The sequence below is a fragment of the Mixophyes fleayi genome, chromosome 7 (assembly GCF_038048845.1).
Source record: "Mixophyes fleayi isolate aMixFle1 chromosome 7, aMixFle1.hap1, whole genome shotgun sequence".
Taxonomy (NCBI): Eukaryota; Metazoa; Chordata; class Amphibia; order Anura; family Limnodynastidae; genus Mixophyes; species Mixophyes fleayi.
The window spans coordinates 131,538,915-131,558,378 of NC_134408.1; the positions used below are offsets into that span (position 1 = coordinate 131,538,915).

The 19,464-nt window shown below is 38.5% G+C and overlaps 1 protein-coding gene across 2 annotated transcripts in view; it reads left to right on the forward strand.

Annotated features, from left to right (window-relative positions):
* DPP4 (dipeptidyl peptidase 4) overlaps positions 1-19,464 on the forward strand; it is an 88,827-nt gene that overhangs the window by 57,338 nt on the left and 12,025 nt on the right. For both annotated transcript variants that reach the window (XM_075180756.1, XM_075180757.1), the window contains 10 exons: positions 3,145-3,248; positions 6,965-7,106; positions 10,248-10,286; positions 10,512-10,610; positions 11,818-11,885; positions 12,562-12,609; positions 14,056-14,177; positions 16,462-16,509; positions 17,895-17,993; positions 19,180-19,249. In XM_075180756.1, coding sequence (XP_075036857.1) covers positions 3,145-3,248; positions 6,965-7,106; positions 10,248-10,286; positions 10,512-10,610; positions 11,818-11,885; positions 12,562-12,609; positions 14,056-14,177; positions 16,462-16,509; positions 17,895-17,993; positions 19,180-19,249 — 839 coding nt within the window. The remainder of the gene's footprint in view (positions 1-3,144; positions 3,249-6,964; positions 7,107-10,247; positions 10,287-10,511; positions 10,611-11,817; positions 11,886-12,561; positions 12,610-14,055; positions 14,178-16,461; positions 16,510-17,894; positions 17,994-19,179; positions 19,250-19,464) is intronic.

Consider the following 19,464-nt stretch of genomic DNA (forward strand, 5'->3'; position numbering starts at 1 on the left):
TTCCGACCAATGTGTTTTCCATAACGATTGTACCAACGACTAAAAAAAATTAGGTCCCCATCAGCATGGAGATTCATGTGTACACACTATACACATTTTACACTATTTACCTTCAGATCTGTGCTCTTCATCTGTCATAACCGTCGGCTGAAAATATCATGACTCTGTAGATTCTATGGAGATCCTGATCTTGAGGGCATACACTCTGCAGAAGCGATACGACATTGGAGTGAAATTTATAGTTCTGCTGAACAATTCAATGAAACAATGATTGGTACTTCGGAACTGCTATCGTTCATCGTTTAAGTATACACACTACTGCGATATTGGCCAGAACGGTTGTTTATAGCTCAATTGACCCAATAGTCAGCTGAAAAACCTGAAGTGTGCACCCAGCCTTAGAGGTAGAGAAGGGTTTTGGGGATTAATCTCATAACAATGTGTACGCACTCTGCCCCCTTCCGTATTCCACCCCAGGGCACATCCCCTGGTAGATGGCCAAAGCAACCAACAGGTGCAGGAAACAGAAGAGGAAAAAGTGTCATATCTGTCTTTCTTGAATCCATATTTGCCTTAGTACATATACCCTATACTTTGTTATGTTTTACTGGATTTTTTCTTGGTGACAACTTTAAACATAATCATCCAAATAATTGCGTTATTAGTCTGGTCTTAAAAATAATACTTATTTTGTCACTCTGCTTATACCATAGCTATACATTTGTCAAGACAAGTGTACAGATTCATATTAAATTAGACATTAAACAACAGTTACACTAATGGAGCCAAGCCAGGTTGATCTGCCAGGGAATTTTGGCATGGCTCCACTTCTTCTCTAGAATAGTGAGGCTAAATCATCCAACATATGTTTAAGGGATCCATACAGTGCGCGTAAAGGCAAATAGGCACTGCGTGTCATTACCCAGAATGCCCTGCAGTAGCTGAAGCACCATATGCTGTGTGATCGTGATTGAAGGCAGGTTCTTAACTTTGTCAGGACATGTAAACAGAGACACTGACAGGAGTGGCATTTTCCATTCATTTTATCCTAGAAGGCTTGGGGAAGAAGGCTCATATTTTTTTGCAGTTTTCGTTTTTCCGTATGTTCTTACATAAGTGTGTACAAATTAACCAATGCAATACCCAGTTAGAACAGATTTCTGTGTTGTTGGAGGTTTTCATAGGGAGGGTCACATTTAAGCCTTTCGGTATATGCCCATAGGATTTTCGTACAAAGAAAGAAGTTACAGCTGTTAGCGCAATTGTCTTATCTCACTTAGCACTGCTTAGAACGATTGTTCTCATACTATTCCATGCAAGTGATTAGGGATGAGCTATGATATTCACCTGCACTGTGGTGCACCATAGACATTACAATGACATGAATAAAGCTGGGTACACACTACACTGTTTTCGTCCAATAATCGGCTCAATCAGCCGACATACGACCGCTCGTTCAAAAGTCGGGTCAGTGTGTGTAGTGACACGATGGTCGAAAGCCTGCCCAAATGGACGATTGTCGGCTCATTTGGTTGGTCGTTCCGTTTAATATTTTCGTTCCAATCTCGTTTCCGCTGTGTAGTGTGTATAAGTTTCCGACCGATCCACAACAGTGAGTACGAAATTACAGTCATTGCTCGCGACAACATGGCTGTAAAAAGTCGCTAAAGGAACGTCCGCTCTTCCCTTTATCATTCTAAACAAGGTTAGTGTGTATGCAGTCCATGGAGCGAGCGATCGGAACATTGATCGCATGTAAAATCGCTCGGCATAAAAAGTTGGTTGAAATTTCTGTAGTGTGTACCTAGCTTAAGACTGTGAATGTGTTTAGGGTCATTGCACACAATGGTTTCCATTTCAGATGATTTTTCATGATATGCACTAGCACGTAAAGTACTATTAAAAGGCACAAAATTAACCCCAGTGGGTATAAGGCGTAATAACTGCAGTCTAGATATCCCTTTACTGCCATAAGTAATTTATGATAAATTAAGCTAAACTCAGTAGTATATTAGGAGAACAAACTGAAATAAAGAGGTGGTCCTACAGTTTTAGTAGGTTGGACGTCGATTTGACATTTCACTGTTTGCACCATAAATATTTTGACCTGCAAAGTTAGGAGCAAATTTATTTTTTTGGAGACAGTTACAAGGACCATGGAGAACGAATACAAAAAAATGTGCTTGGTGGGTCCATTGAAGGTCATAAATGACCCGTTGAGCAAGTCTCATAGAGTAACGCTGAAACCTGCAACCAAACTGCGTTTACTCATTATGGTACATTAAGTCCTAACTGTACAGTGAATTTTGGACCATATTAACAGTCATATTTGTTTTATTCCATGAAGCCTAAATATACATTTGTTATTAATGCATTATCTTAGCAACGGCCCAGTTTCCAATTTTGCCACCGAAATGAGTGAACAAATTGGACAGATCCAGCACTCTTGATCTAAATAAGGCCACACATATGGTGTAATAGTGTTCATCTGCCAACTGGGGTGCCTTAAAATGATCCAATCTATTTAGAACATTCTGTAGTAGAGTGGGGTACGGTATCCCAAAGCTCAACCAACAACCAGTATTCCTAAAAAAAAATATCGATTTGTTAAACAAGAACATGATGAAAATATACACTTAACTTGACAGCGACGGCGTGGATTTCCGAAAACTCTGCTATGCGACGCGTGGAAATTCCGAAGATGCTGCGTGCCGGCTCTGGATTGTGATGTCAGATAAGTATCGGAACCCGAACCCTAACGGTATAGTTAACACACCTGTTTAAATGTGTTCGGCGACGTCACAATCCAACGCTGGCACGCAGCATTTTCGGAATTATCACACTTCGCATAGCAGAGTCTTCGGAAATCCACGTCGTCGCTGTCAAGGTAAGTGTATATTGTCATCAATTAGTTGTTTTTTTTGTAAAAATAGTGAGTGTCGGTATTCCGAGCATCGGGACATCGGTTACCACCGCTGGAGTATGCCACCTCTGTTTGGGGCCATATCTACTGTGATATTGGCCCACATATTTAATATAGCCACAAATATTCCTATGTATGGGGTCAGTATTGTTAGGCCAATGCTTTGTAATCTGAACTTGATTTATATGATTGTATTGATGACATATTTTTTTTTCTTCAAGGCTGGAACAAAAAACCCCACAGTGAGATTATTTGCTGCAAATGTAGAATCTCTTGCAAATATAACACAGAAGATAATTACTCCACCACAGGACATAAGCTCTGGGTAAGGCATTCATTATTTTATTATTATTATTATTATTATTATTATTATTATTATTATTATGTTTATTATTATTATTATTATTATTATTATTATGTTTATTATTATTGTTATCATTATTATTTTTATGTTTATTATTATTGTTATCATTATTATTTTTATTATTATTATTATTATTATTATTATTATTATTATTATTATTATTATGTTTATGTTTATTATTATTATTGTTATCATTATTATTTTTATTATTATTATTATTGTTATTATTTTTATTATTGTTATTATTATTATTTATTCACTTTTTGTTTGACCCATCATGGAATATATTTTCAAATCTAATGGGAGAAGTGGACTTGCACAGTTCAAGCAAACACAATAACGTATTCTACACAATAGCGTATTCTTCTTGCCTTTGTTAAAAGACACTTAAAAACGTATCTGCCATAATTACAGGGGAAAGATCTATTTTGGTCTATGTCTGAATTTCACATTCATATTTCCGTCTTACGTTGTAGGCGCACACAACGGTCACAAAAATATAACCTGTACTCGGCTCCACAATAAAATACAATAGCAGAGTAGTAGCACAACAACAGGACAGCAAGTTAAGTTTTGTTTTCTGTGAACTGTGACTTTTTGGGAGTTCAACAAGGGGATCTTTAATGGCTTTACTTTGTTGCTCGTTAGTAGTTGCCAAGTCTGCTTGTTCTCTTACATATAATATTACCATATTTTCTTTGGTTTTTGTTTACCACAGAGAAATTCGGACCGACTGAATGTTTATATTCCTTATAATTCAGTTATCACTGTTTTGTTTATAATTTAGTTGTATCAGGGAGTACATACCTCACATGTTTATCCTTCGTTATGAAAAGTCATATGTTTTAGGAATGTTTAATTTCAACCCACCCTGTACTTGATATCAGACCTCTCTCCATGATAATTATGTTTCACACAGCTGTAGTTAGTAGAGATATAAACAGTGAGTAGTGATGTCATCATTATAGTCTTTTAGAAATACTTATGTAATCTAAGGACTTCAGTGTCCTATATAAAAGTTTACTGTCTGCGGCTTTGACTCTTAATACTGTGGTACAATGTCTTTAACTATCCTTATAATAGTGTGTACAGATGGTGCAGACTTCACATAAGAAGTTATCTCAGTTATCAAAACTGATTACAGAACTTACTGTTCCAGCTTTTCCATTGAGATGAATGTGTATTGCTCATACTTGCCAACTCTCCCGGAATGTCCGGGAGACTCCTGAAATTCAGGTAGGTCTTCCGGACTCCCGGTAGAGCAGGCAAATATCCCACAAACGGGATCTTCCTGTCAAAAACGTCATTTTGTCACGGGGCCGGGGCCAAAATGACGAGATTCACCGCGCACCGCCCCTCCGGCCCTCCAACCCCGACCCCTGCCTGGAATCTCCCAGAAATTAATTCCAAAAGGTTGGCAGGTATGGTATTGCTGCTATCAAAATTGACCTATGGGGCAGGGACCGATGTAAATGAGTTCTCTGTACAGCGTTGCGAAATTAATGGTGCTATATAAATAACTGGTGATGATGATAATGATGACAGCTGTCACATGTCCGCTACGGTGCCCTACAGAATGGTCACTAGATTGCCGTCCATCTGTACCACATTCACTATATAAAGGGTATTTACTGCTATATATACTGTGAGACTATTATCGGTAACCTGCAAATTACCCATGTTTGTAACAATGATTAAACATCACACATAATGGAAGTGCAACCTCTAAAAAATGTTTCTGGCATAATTATTTACAATTGCAGTAGTTTTCTTGTAAGTTAAACTAAGTTCATGGTTGCAATTTAGATGAAATATGCTGCAAATAAAAGCATATGTCTACTGTGTTCTTAAGTTAGTGGTTGTTGGCATAAGACTTTAAATAGAATGAAGTGAACACGCTTTTTATATAACATTGTATAAAGTGACATTTGCAATTAATTAATATTCATCTATGATTAGAAGTAAAAATACAGCTTCAAACAACAAAAAGAGAAACTGACAAATACCTGACAGTCTGAGTGGTACAGAAGGAGGAATCAGTAGCACTGCTTGGATGCAGTTACAATAGTTACACTGCACCCTCTACTGGTGTAGAACATTAATACAACCACACTCAAGAGCCAGAGAGGGAAAGTAAGAAAAACATCTACATACAACTTCACTAAAGTATAGAATAAACTAATCAGTGCAGGATCTGTGTATTCAGTCTTGTCTTATCCATGGTAGCTGTCTTTTTTTGTCTACCGTTTGTCTCTGTCTTATGTGTAAAGTTGTATATACTTTAAAAAAAAGAATATATGCAAATAAAGGCTGCTATGTTTTCTGATAGCATGAAATGTTCATATACAATATTATTAATATGGATCCTGTCTAGGAACCATGGATTAAAACTTGTCCTGAGGAAATCTCATAAACTGGAAGCCGATGGTTCATGCCACACCTGCCCTGGCTTAATAAACCCTCATAAGTTTTTCAGATGACATAAAATTAGTTTGGATGGAATAAAGGCTTCATGTATACTATTACACTACTAATACATGTACTATATATATATATATATCAGTGCGGTTATCTAAAAGACAGAAGATAGGAGAGGCTGGCTTACAAATATTACCCTGGGGTAAAGGAAAAAAAATTGCAAGTAACCTAGTGACCCATCCCAAGGTAGCCCACTATGGGACCGGCTTAGCCACCCCCTGAGAGATAGTGAGATTGCATCAGACAAAGAGAGTTTTGATGTACCTGTCACATAAATGTATTGTTCCTATTAAAATATAATGAAAATAAATTAACAGATGCATACGTTCATATAAAACAAACAAGGCAAGGCAAAATATTTTTAGTTATTAATTAAAATTAGAGATGAGAGAACGGTCAATCAGTCAGTGTTATCCACTTTTTTATTGTCTCACAATATGCTATAAACCTGCAGCAAGTGTAGGCGACCTCTAGATTCCTACCTGTTAATACACTTAATGCCGACCATAGGGTTTCTACTGCAGAAGCAAATGATGATTAACAAAGTCAGGTGTCAGGAGTCAGCATCAGAATTTGATCATTGGGATGATGCTGACAAGTGACAGTAATAATTGTCAAAGTCAGGTTTAAGAGTCAGGAGTCAATGTCAGGTGTCAATTGAAGAAAAGAGAAGGTGACGCTGACAACAATTATTGACAGACAGGTGTCAGTGTCAGTAATTAGTCTTAAAACTAATGTGATTGGCTATGACATGTGATGATGTCTTATAATGGTCACTGTACCCCTGGTTTTGTCTACACTACTTTATTGTAATTCCAGTGGGAGCTGGAAGCAATATTTTAAAGAACAAATACAAACCCCCCCCCCACTAAACCCAAACTGTAGGGGTTACTTTATATATATATATATATATATATATATATATATATATATAAAGCTACGGATAATGTTCACAAATATTTATATTATATGTATGTAAATGTTTCAGGAGCTTCTAATCAACAGCTATTTGAGATAAAATTGTGATCATGGGGTAAGATAATTGCATCACTGGTGGGTAGATATCCCTGTGTTTTGGGAGGGAGAATGATCCACAGATGAATATTGAATGACTTCCTTCCTCCACTAAAGAATTGAACGTAAAACATAAAATATATTCATAAGTCATATGTATTCCTATTTGTCTTTGATTATTTTAGGGACTATTACTTGAATGACATGACTTGGGTAACAGACCAAAGGATGGCAGTCCAGTGGCTTCGAAGGATCCAGAATGTTTCGGCACTGACCTTATGTGACGATGGAGATGACAGTTCAAAATGGGATTGTGAAGCAGTGCTTGTATGTTTAAGCCCATTTATGAGTATTGTATTCAATGTAACAGATACATAATCACACTTGGGTTATCATCAGAGGAAAGTTATGGAGAGAACTTAGACCTCTGGAGTTCCCTGCCCCTCTTTTGTTTTCTAGACTGTTCCTACTTTGGCACTGATAATGAAATTTGTATGATCAAAACCTGTGGCGTAACTACAGTGTGCCCAGTGAGGGGAAACCAGCAAGGCCGAGTCACCCCTCCGCCAAGGACCTTGCTGCCCGCAAAGTCCCCATAGTACTCTCAAAAGATGGCTCAGATGCCCAGAAGAGGTTCCTGCTCTGCTCTTTTGAGTCCAGGAAGATAGAGTGGTATCACCAAGCCCCTACCCAGGCTGACTTAGAAGCCTCAATCAGTTTTATTCAGTAAGAAAACAAAAATAAAACTACAAAATAAACACCTTACCGTCCGGCTCTAACTAAACACTTGTCACTCCTGACTAAACTAAGACAAAACAAAAAGAGATTTCAGCACAGTTTACTTACAGACAGATGTCGGGCTTTCTCTCACAGAGACTCTTTAGCCCCTGTTCCCAGGCAGTAAGAGACTGACTGAGCTGTCTTACAGTCTTTTACCTGCACCACTCAGGTGCAACTACTGATGACCCGCAGAATCACTGATAACTTGGAAGACCCGGTTAATGGGCCTAATAGATGGAGCCCTCCCTCACTCTCCATCCATAACCCCAGGATCCTTTTCCGGCTTTTCAACATATTACAGATAAATCCTAAGCCAGTTCTACAGATCTCACACTTGTATATATATTCCCAGGGAGGGTGCTGCTACAGTTTGTGATGGGGTTAGCTTTAAAAGTTACAACAGAAGCTCTGTGGGAACCCTACGCCCCTCCCCACCTTGGGTGTTGTGAAGCTACCCCGCTGCTTCTTATATTAGCAGGTGGGAGATGGGATGGCATCTTCTGCTCCTCAGATTGAGAGGTTGCTATGGAGCCTGGCAATGCTCTGTTATGCCCCTGTACAAAACCCTCAAATGGGTTCCAAAATTGTATATTTGGCACAACCCATGCCAGGTTTACATCACTGGATCATGTAGGCACATAGCCGTTGGTGCTCTAATCCATGTCCCATCCACCTGCCATTATCTGTAGCTTCTCCAGCGGAATATAGTGATAATATAACACTACCTACACAATGTAGTCCCACTATGCTTGCCTCTGTTATTTTTCCTCATTCCATCAGCTCATTGTTCTTTGCTGATGAATGAAAATACGTTTGGCTTAAGTGTTGTGAATGGAAAGCAGCCGTCCGCCAACCTCTACCAGCCCCTAAAAACAGGTCTACTAAGCACCATGGGCACCACCCAGTAATTTACATATTTTAGTGCTATTTGTAGATGTGTATAATAAGTTCTGTATTTTGATGACCTTTTGTATTTAGAAGTCTGCCAAAATGTACATTTAATGTCTGCCTATTGTAAATGTATTAAGGCAAAATATCTTTTATTGTAATAAATTAGTTTTGGGAGATATAAACACTCATTCTGTTCCTCTCAAGATCAGATTATCTTTTTAGAGACTTTTGCAATGTGTTCTCAAATAACATTATGAATAAATGTATAAATTTAACATAGGGGATGTGGATGTGGGGAATTTTATTATTATATGCACAGTAAAGCACAAGAGAAGGACGATTGAGAGTTCGGGGTACGTTGCAAGTTAGATTTTTGGGCAAGAAGATGAGTATTTGAACTGTGAATGCAACATTTAGGAACATATATCTGATGGATAATTATTTTCACAAATGTGTCACAATTAAATACTCCGACTTTTAATGAATACATAGTTATTATATTAGCTCTTTTCTGTACTTTCTAATCATTTATTCATATCATCAGGCAGATGTGTTTGCTCACTTTGCCTGTGGGTATGACAGATCATTGGTTATAACTATATCCTAAATAAACAGCTTCTTGGTGTATCCCTAAGGAGAGAGAATAAACAAATATACCTATGTTAAGAAATAGGATCTCTCCTGTTTGTTTGATCTATCATCTGTGCAATTACTGCTACTACTATGTGTAGGATCATTCCTGCAGTTCACTGATTCAGCTGGTTGCTAGGTAAATAGTTGCAAGCTTCTTTCAGCTCTCAGCCTGGCAGCCTCAAGTGTGCAATCACCTACCACAGTCATGCAGCTGATCATCCTACAGTTCTGATTTGTGCTGCTGCCTTTATAAACCTCTTACTGGCAGCATACCAATGCTGGTGTTAGTTTCTTCTTGACCTAAAGTGCCTTGTATCCTGACCTGGTCTGGGTCTGGTCTGGGATCAGTGTTTGACCAGGATTGTTTATAGGAATTGCTGTTTTCTCCACTCCTGACTCTTGGCTTTGTTTAACGGATTTGCTCTCATATCTCTACCTGCCTTGATCCCTGGCTTGTTTAAAGGATTCCGCTGTTTTCTTTACTCCTGATCCCTGTCTGTCTGTCTGAATGAGTTCTGAAAAATACATTCTGGTTGCTCACTACCTGTTACAGTGAGCTGTCCACTCCATCAGACAATTGCCAGACCCCTCCACATTAACCCTTGCCTGTCTGGCTCAGAGTTCTGCTATTTACAGTCTGATTGCTCACTACCTGCAGCCGTGTGCTGTCCACTCCATCAGACAAGTACAAGACTAATCCACATTAACACTTGTCTGTCTGGCTCAAAGTTCTTCTAATATATCCTGGTTGCAGTACAACTGCTACTATCTGAGCCTACGTCCTGGGGGCAAGCGAGTACTGTGGAACGTAACAAGTTCCTTGGAAAGGGGGCTACTAAAGGTGAACATCTTGCAAAGCGGTTCTAGCAGTTGAGGATCTTACACTAATCTGCCCTTAACAACCTAATGATATTAATACATTGTTAAAAAGCACAGAGGAAAGGCAGAATAACAAAGCCAAGTATTTAATAAAACTTGTATAAGGCTTGTATAACACAATAAATTAAATCCTATAAAGCTTGACACATAGGATACAAGTCAGTTTCACACGTAAGAACTTTTAGAACTCTCCAAAGCCAGAATTAGACATCTCATTGAAAACTATATGTGTGTCTTGTTATATTGTTTTTAATTTTCATTTGTGTCTGCTTCTCTATAATCCAGCCTACTTATGAGGAAAGTACTACCGGATGGGTTGGAAATGTAAGTAGTAATTGTTTATTTATTGATATTATTATGCATGGCTCTATGTACGTACAACATCTGTCAGGCGCAGTCATATTTGCATTCAGCTGTTGTGACTCATGGCATTGCGTGGCGGGTCTTAACGTTGTGTATTGTGTCATTAAACCCTGCATCCGATCAGGATCTGGGGTGTAAAAATTACATTTATTATGACTATTATTAAAACTTTCCCTTTTTTCCTAGTTCCAGCCCAGCAGTCCTTATTTCACATCAGCAACAAAATATTACAAGATCATCAGCAACTCAAATGGTTACAAGCACGTATTTTTCTATGGTTTTAGGGTAAGTAATGGGAGAGGATGTGAGAGGAGAATGAACCAAAGGGAGAGAAAACTGGAAGAATAGAGAAAAGGAGAGGGGAAAAATGGAGAGAGAACCAAATGGGGAGAGAGAGACAATAGAGAGAACCAGAGGAAGAGAAAAACACAGAGGGGGGTGGCAGGAGAGAACCAGAGGGAGAGAGAATTGGTGGGAGAGAGAACTGAAAGGGGGAGGGAGGATCAGAGAAAGAGAGCATAAAGAACTGGAGGAAAAGAGAACCGGAGGGAGAGTTGACAGAACCGGAGAGGATGGGAGAAGAGGAAACAGGATATGGGGAGCAGGGAAGAGGAGACAAAATCAGGGAGGGGATAAATAAGTGAGAACCAGAGAGGGAGGGAAAGGAGAGAGAACTGGAGAGGGGGAAAATGTGAGGGAATCAAAGAGGGGATAGGTGAGAGAACTGAAGGAGGAAAGAGAAGAGAGGGCTGGAAAGAGGACATAGATCCAGACAGGGGTGATAGAGAACCAGAGGGAGAGAGCATATGAGAGGGGGAGAAGAGAGAGACAAAGAACCATGGAGGGCCTAGAGAGAATCAGAGAGGGTTGGAGAGAGTACCAGAGAGAAGGGAGATGACAGAAAACCATGGAGGGCCTAGATAGAATCAGAGAGGGTTAGTGGGAAAACCAGCGAGGGGGGAGAGTGGAGAGAGTACCAGAGAGAAGAGAGATGACAGAGAACCATGGAGGGCCTAGAGAGAATCAGAGAGGGTTGGATGGAGAACCAGCGAGGGGGAGAGTGGAGAGAGTACCAGAGAGAAGGGAGATAACAGAGAACCCAGAGAAGGGGATAGGGAAGCGAGAACTAGAGATGGGAGGTGAGGAGAAAGGTGAAGAAGAGGATAGAGAATGAGAGATAAAACTCATAGAGAGGTTGGTAGAAAGAATAGAGAGAGAACCATGGGGGCAGGAAAGCCATAAGGTGAGTGTGGGTCAAAGGGGACAATGGGTGTACCAATAACCTGCCTCCTCAAGTGGGTTGGGGCCACACTGGATATCCTACAAGGCCACCACTGAGTCTAGGACAATACACAATCATGCATTGTCTGAGAAATCATTGTGCGTACTAGGAATGCACCATGGTGCTGATCATTGTGCTCATTGTACTGTGATTTACACTACTGACACTGCATGTCCAGCTCTGATTCCGAATTTCTTCTTCGATCTTTAGGAGGCAGTTCCAATAACCTCAGGGAATTATGAAGTGACCAGCATATCTAAAATAACTGATAATTATATGTGAGTAAAAGAATAAGTATTTTATTTGTCATTAAAATACTGTGCACAATTATTAGTGTCTCCTATGATCATTATCATTGTAATTTAAGTAATTTAAGAAAGTTGTGACTTTCAAGTTATTGGGTTATTAAATTTTCATTTAGAACACTTTCCCCCTTGAAAGAACCTCTCCTCTCAAACTAGTAAAACTTCTGAGGTCCTTTTATCATGCGGCCTGAGCTCAATGTATTTCCGGGCACAAAGCCATCAGCATGATGTATCTGTCCAAGATTTAACCAGGGCATTTGTTGAAGCTGATTGAACCGCTGCCAGGGTTTGTCCAATCAGCTTCAATTGACACAATGGATATGCCCCAGTCAGATACATTTTTTTCAGACTGGAGAATACATAGAATTCATGTGTACCTACCAAGCCTTTGGCATCCTGGGAATTTGGCCTCTACAAATTTACTGATCAGTGGAGAGAGGCTTACGGGTAGATTTTGTCGATTTCTGTTAAATACAGAAAAAAGTGAAATAAACGTGATACAGATCACTTTAAAAATAAAGAAATGCTTGTCCAACAACACACACAGATAGTGTATATGATATAAATGCCCCATGCAAAAATAATAACTGTCATTTTGGAAAACGATATTAAAAAAAGAGAAAGTAGCTATGTTTTCTTTGTCTTTTAGGTACTATATAAGCAATGAAGAAATTCCATCAAAACGACATCTTTACAAGTAAGTTTGAAGTCTAGCAGCGAATAGCAAGTAACATCATATAAGGCTCATGCATTTTATTCTACAATAAAATGTCATTATGCAAGATAAAAAAGATGGAAAATTTTACCATGTATGTATATGTAAATGTTCCTAACCCATTTGGAGGATGTATGATAGTACAGTTTCTGATGTGATTTTAAATCCACCATTAATCAGATGGGGTTTCCAAACACAAACCACATTTTTTATTAATCTGCTGTATGCATAAAGTCCAAAGCGAACTGGTTTAAAAAGACGCAAATATGTGTCCAATTTTGTATCATTAAGAAACACCTTTTGGGAGCCTTGTTTAATCGTCTCACTAGCCTTGTGCAAGTGTACTTGATGTTAATTTCACCAGTGACAAAAATTTGCTTTTTCGTGCAGTTTTGTAATCCGCCGCTCCATACGTTACCCCATTTGTATAAATCACAGGCCTCAAAACCAACATTGCCGTTTGCCATCTGTCAGTTTGAAAAAAAAAATGCAGCTTGATGTTCAATTCTTAAATCATACTGTTTGGAAACCGAAAAAAAAAAAGATTCATTTTAACTAGTGATTTTGAAGAACAGCACTTGACTTAGTTTGATATTTGAAATGTGAATTTTAGTGTTCAGAATACAAATATTGGTTCTGAGTGCTAATATTACAAACAGAACAGAAAGGAAAGTTGCTCAATCAATTTATAGGCTAACAGCAGGTTCTTGAAAGGGTGGGGATTCCCTGAAAGGAGCAAATACAGAGAAAACTCCCTCAGCTCCATGCAGTTAGCCACTAACAAAGCTTCTATTTCTACTTGTACATATAAAAATGCAGAATTCTTAGTTACACACATTTGTAAATGCAATGCTTATATTACAGTTAAGAGTTTATAATTTAGGTACCTCTTGCTTAAAGCATAATTAAACTCAAAACAAACAAAAAATAGTTTTCAGTTGGATTAAATAATGCAAAATCGTAATTACCAGCGCTCCCGCGATTTCGCATTTCAGTGTTTCCCTTGATGGCTCAATAGACCAGTACAGAAGATCCGCTCTTCTCCCTGGGTGGTCTCTTTTTGCACAGACATTGGTGTTGTCAAAGACCCCTCTCCCCCCCCCCCCCCATGAGTTTTCCATTAATACCAATATCACCAGTTTATGGGTAATGCTAGTAGTTTAAAAGCGGCAACGAGTTTGTCTTATATTCTGCATACTGTGTGGAGAACGAGTACGTCATATCATACTAAGCTTAACATGTATATGTGGTTGGTAAACATCACTGCACAGCTCTTACTCAATCCACAACATTGGTTAGGAAAGGAACAAGTCATTTAAATTGAATTATTTATTGCAAGCTTTAAAAAATAATTAAAATTAAAATTTGATTTTAAATGTAAAAATGTAATTCTTTATTGCAAGCAATTATTACAATCTCCTTCAACAGGATAGAGTTGGAATACCCTAATACTCGAAAATGTATTACCTGTGACCTGCGTCCTGAGCGATGTCAGCATTATTCTGCATATTTCAGTAAAAATGGAAAGTATTATTCTCTGAACTGCAATGGTAAGTATTAATGTCTTATGTGCATTGCTTCCTGCATGAGTTTGTGCAGTATGCTTTAAATAATACATTTGCATTTGTACACTACCAAATATCACCCCTATATGAGTGATACATGCTTTCCTAATAAATTTGACAACACCCATCGCAATAGCACAGCCTCTAGGCAACGACAAAGATGGAGCCTTTCCAATATTCATCTTGATTTCATGAATTACATATTTCAGGAATGTATTGTTTTTGCTTATAATCAGCAGTAGACAAATTTTGGGTGGCAGAGGGTGCGAAGCGACTCTGTACCTTCATGAAACATATAACTAATTTTAAACATCAAAAAGTGTACAATAAACTAACACCCTCCTAATGACACACTGTGTGTGTATGTATATATATATATATATATATATATATATATATATATATATATATATATATATTTATTCAACCAGAGGCAGACCTAGCCTTTTTAGGGGGTCAGGGGTATTTTGTATAGTCATGCCTCTCCTTCACTCTGATTGGTTGACCCCCGCCCTGTCCTTCGCTTGGATCGGTTCTGTTGGCCGCTATATGGAGAGCTGCTGGGGGGGGGGGGGAGGAGTGCTTGCCCCGATCACCCCCCTTTGGATCTGACACTACATTCAACCAAAATAGAGAATTAATATTTTTATTTTTTTTTAAATGAAAAGCTGATGAAATTGATAATTAATGACAATAAAAGCCAGGTAACTCCCGCTACTGTATGGGGGAAACATGAGCTCCCCACACAACAAATAATGCAAACAGCAGAATAGCAGTACAACGCTAAGAGTGGCCCGAGCCCTATTGTCAAATAGGCCACCAACACAGATGATCTAAATATATAAAAAAATAATTAAATGCACAATAAAATCATACATATATATAAATCATGACTGCTGTGCTGAGTAAACAAATGCATGCATGCATAAATATGAATGAGACCTTACTAGCTGATGTGTGAAATGTAACATAAATGCAAAAATAATAGTAATATTGGCAGGCTTTGAAGGTGTCAAACATATGGTGATAGCGAACCCTTTAAGCTGATCGAAGTGTGTCAGATGGTAGAAATTACATAATGGTAAAGAAACGCGTCAAGCCTTTGACATATTCTGATAGCATTCGTATGAAGAGTGATTATTGATCTGTTCCAGCTAGCTGTTTGTTCGTCACTTCGTACACCTGGGATTCTGTGCCCATTGCGGATTGTGCTACATTGATTCATCTGCAGCCGGAGATCTATGTTGGTTTCTCATAAACCTTGCTGTCTACTAGGATGTCAGATCCGTACTCTACTCCCACTTATTGGATATTACTAGACCTGAGCCTTTGTCTAACAGCCGGGAGACCTGTTCCATCCTACAAGGTCTACATTGGCAGCTACCATGGAGGGTAAGCTGTCCGCACTCGCCCCTTGATGTGGTTGGAGTGGACCCTCCGTTCGGATAGCATACTCAGATCATCACTCGTGCCCTCAGTCAAGGAGAGGAGTTAAGACTTTTGCTCTACCATCTGACACACTTCGATCAGCTTAAAGGGCTCACTATCCCCATATGTTTGACATCTACAAAGCCTGCCCATATCGCCATTCTCTATAGTCCGAGATTCATTTTAAACACAGACTATGACAAAAGTGACTTAAGATTTTTTAAAATGTACCTGTAACGTTTTAGAAGTGTGAAAAGGGATAAAGTCAAACGCTATTCAAAAGGAAAATGTTTTATTCTAGCAGAGCCTATCACACATTAACTGTGTAATTAAGTAGTTGACTTGAAAACTTCAGAGCTTTTTCAGCCGCAAATTGAATGCTTGTAAAATCTGACCTGTTCCTATAGCTGAAATAGCTCTAGGGGTAAATTTATCAACCTGCGGGTTTGAAAAAGTGGAGATGTTGCCTATAGCAGCCAATCAGATTCTAGCTCTCATTTTGTAGAATGTGCTAAATAAATGATAACTAGAATCTGAATGGTTGCTATAGGCAACATCTCCACTTTTTCAAACCCGCAGCCTAATACATTTATGAAATGCCTGTGTTACACCACCCTAAGGAAAGGAAGGTGACGTTATATTCTGCTCTGTGATAATACTGATGAAGCTAACGAGTATTCAGTGTAAAAGTGGTGGGGTAGTAAATGGGCAAAGGATATGCTCTTAAGAGGCTCTAATGTAAACATGGGTATATTGATACAAGTTTTTCAGTAAAATGGATGACTGTTGATGATTATAAATTGAGGTCTTACCATAATTTGTCTATTTCCCCCCTGAACAGGGCCAGGAATCCCTATATATACTCTTCAGAATAGCACCGATGATACCGGTAATTATCTGTTTCACGTTTTCTAGTCATAGGAGAGATTACAGTATCTGCAGAGCAGTGATTCAGAATTTCCCAGATAATCGCCACAGCGGAGACTTTTGCATTTCAAACAACATTCTGTACAGTATCAGATGCGCTATGATGTCTATAGGACAAATGCAGTAATAACAATAACTTTAAACATTCAACTACGATGCATATCCAGAGGCTTAACTAGACGTTTGTTGACCCCACAGCAAAAATTTGGTGAGGATCCACCATGTACTGCTCAGTAGGAACAACTCACATGTATATGGTGTTTTGACAGGGAAGACGGCCCCCTCAGCTGTGACCACACAGCGACTTCAACCCATGTACCTCTGGTAGTTACGCTCTTGTGCATTACGCTTCCAAAGGGGAATGCTGTTTGAATTCTTGTTGAAATAGTGAGAAATTTTAACAAACACGGGGGATATATTTACTAAACTGCGGGTTTGAAAATGTTTAGATCTTGCCTATAGCAACAATCAGATTCTATCTTTCATTTTGTAGAATGTACTAAAGAAATGACAGCTAGAATCTGATTGGTTGCTATAGGCAACATCTCCACTTTTTCAAACTTGCAGTTTGGTAAATATACCCCCAGATGTGCTAGGAACATTGCTGGATGCACTTTTTGTCCACCCTGTGTCCATAATGGTGCCATGAGTATTGTTACTGCATTTGTCATAGTCCTCTATTGATAGCTACATTGACAAGCGTTCAAGCTGCATTCACCGTTCTGTGAAGGTAAATACACCACCAGGACATGTTAAAACACCTGTGAGCATGTATCCTTAGCTTGTTTCTAGAGGACAAGCCTCACCCCCCCCTCCGTAGCAGTTAATGGCATCCAGCCTGTAAACATATATTTAAGAAGCAAAAATCAGCGGAGACATTATTGGTTGTGCAAATAGCTTTTGGGAATCCCCTGTTTATGTCATTACTCCATCTACACTGTGGGCTAGTACTTGATAGCTTATTTGTACACTGATATTTGTGTGCTACATGAGAAAACAGTCAGTATTTAACTTATGTGCAAAACAGAATACTAATTTGCACCCCTTGCATTGTAACATGGTTTTGTCCAGGAGACTGAAATAAGAAGTTTCTCAAGTTAAGATCCTTAATGAATCAGGCCCTAGGAGAGCACAGCAGATGTAAAAAATAATACGCCCAGCATCTGTTTTTCATTGGGCACTTTTCTCCCCATGCTGACCTCATGTCTTGTTTGTAAGATTCTGATCACAGAAATTAGCCCCAAGGAGCCCTGTCATAAGTACATACAATTATATGTGCACAGATGCAAGTTAGTCTAAAACCATTCATAATATTATTATAAATGAATTCTTGTCTTTCTCTTTTAGAAATGAAAATTTTCGAAAGTAATGAAGAATTAGGAACTTTGCTTGATGATATTCAACTACCCACAAAAGAAAGAAATAATATTTCTCTTCATGGATTGAGTAAGTATTTATACTGAAAATGTTGTCCCTCCACTGGGCTGTATTATTATGTTGGTGTCTCTGGACCATTGACTCCACACCTGGAGAATTATGCTGATATTACAATAAGGTCCTGCCTGAGAAAAAAATTGGGGATCATCATTGCACAGATCTCATTGGATTGCAAAGATTGAATGTGGTTAAATTGCAATGGAAGCTGCTCACAACTTTTCCTTAAATTTTAGTCAATAAAATCAGTTTTGTTCAGGTCGGGGTCATTGACCAGCTTGAGTTTCTATCAAATCATATTGCATCCAATTGGCTTTTTATAGAATGGAGCCACACATTGTGTAAAGTTTGTCAAATTAATTCAGTTTTGTTTAGTAATTCTGCATGAATGGGATCATGTTAATGACACGTTTTACAATCCTATCTGATTAAAACATTGCAATCCAGACAGATCTGTGAATAATTTGGACACACAGACTGAGTGCTAAACTACGCAGATCAAGTTACACTATAATGATCCAATATTATCAGAATGCAATGGAAAATGCCTATTAACACTACCCTAGTATTTAAGTGTTAAACAATGATCATCTGTGCATCGATAAGTCTTGGCCAACCTGATTTTCCATTCTGCTGGATGAATTCCAACAAAAAATGGATATTGGTTGTCTAGGTTGGGGCTACATGCTATACAACGGTTAGACTTGAAGCTAGTATTGACCAGATCCATCAACCAAAATCTTACTGTATGTGACCAGTTTAATTATGGATGTTGAAAGCTTGACAGCACACAGTCAAATGTATCTCAAGTTCAGGTACATATATTTCCAAGGGCCATAGCCCTAACTTAGTATGAATTCCACAGGACAGCAGAAAGACCCACTGGTCCATCAATCTGTACCCTCTTTGATCCCCAATTAGATGGCATTACCTCTTGTAGAAAAGGTCTTGTAAGGAAATTATTCTCACAAGGGGGAACTGTCAAAAGCACGATCAGCGGCATGTATCCTAACCTTATGATATAATCCTTCTGTGGCCTCCAACCATACTGTGGCCTCATGAATAGCAAAAATGTTCTGCATATATACTGTCATGTTTCTTCCACATTTTAGTCCTTAGTCTTTGTAATGATCAAATGGATGCAACTATTTTTCATTTGTTGGTCATTTTATGCTTATGACTATATATATTCTTTTAGGTTTGTGGTATCAGTTGACCTTACCGCCTCACTTTGACAAATCAAAGAAATACCCCTTACTGATTGATGTGTAAGTACTATAAAACTTTACTAAACGACTGGTGTCATGACAGGTTTTCTGGTTTGCACAGTACCATTGTACAGTTTTCTGTGTGTGTACATTATATACATGACACAATCGTGGGCCCTGAAAAAATACTGCTTTCATTGTTCAACTTTTTCTTTTTTACCATTACTTTCATTTTACTTAATCCCGATAACGTGATTTGTACTTGAAAAAAAACA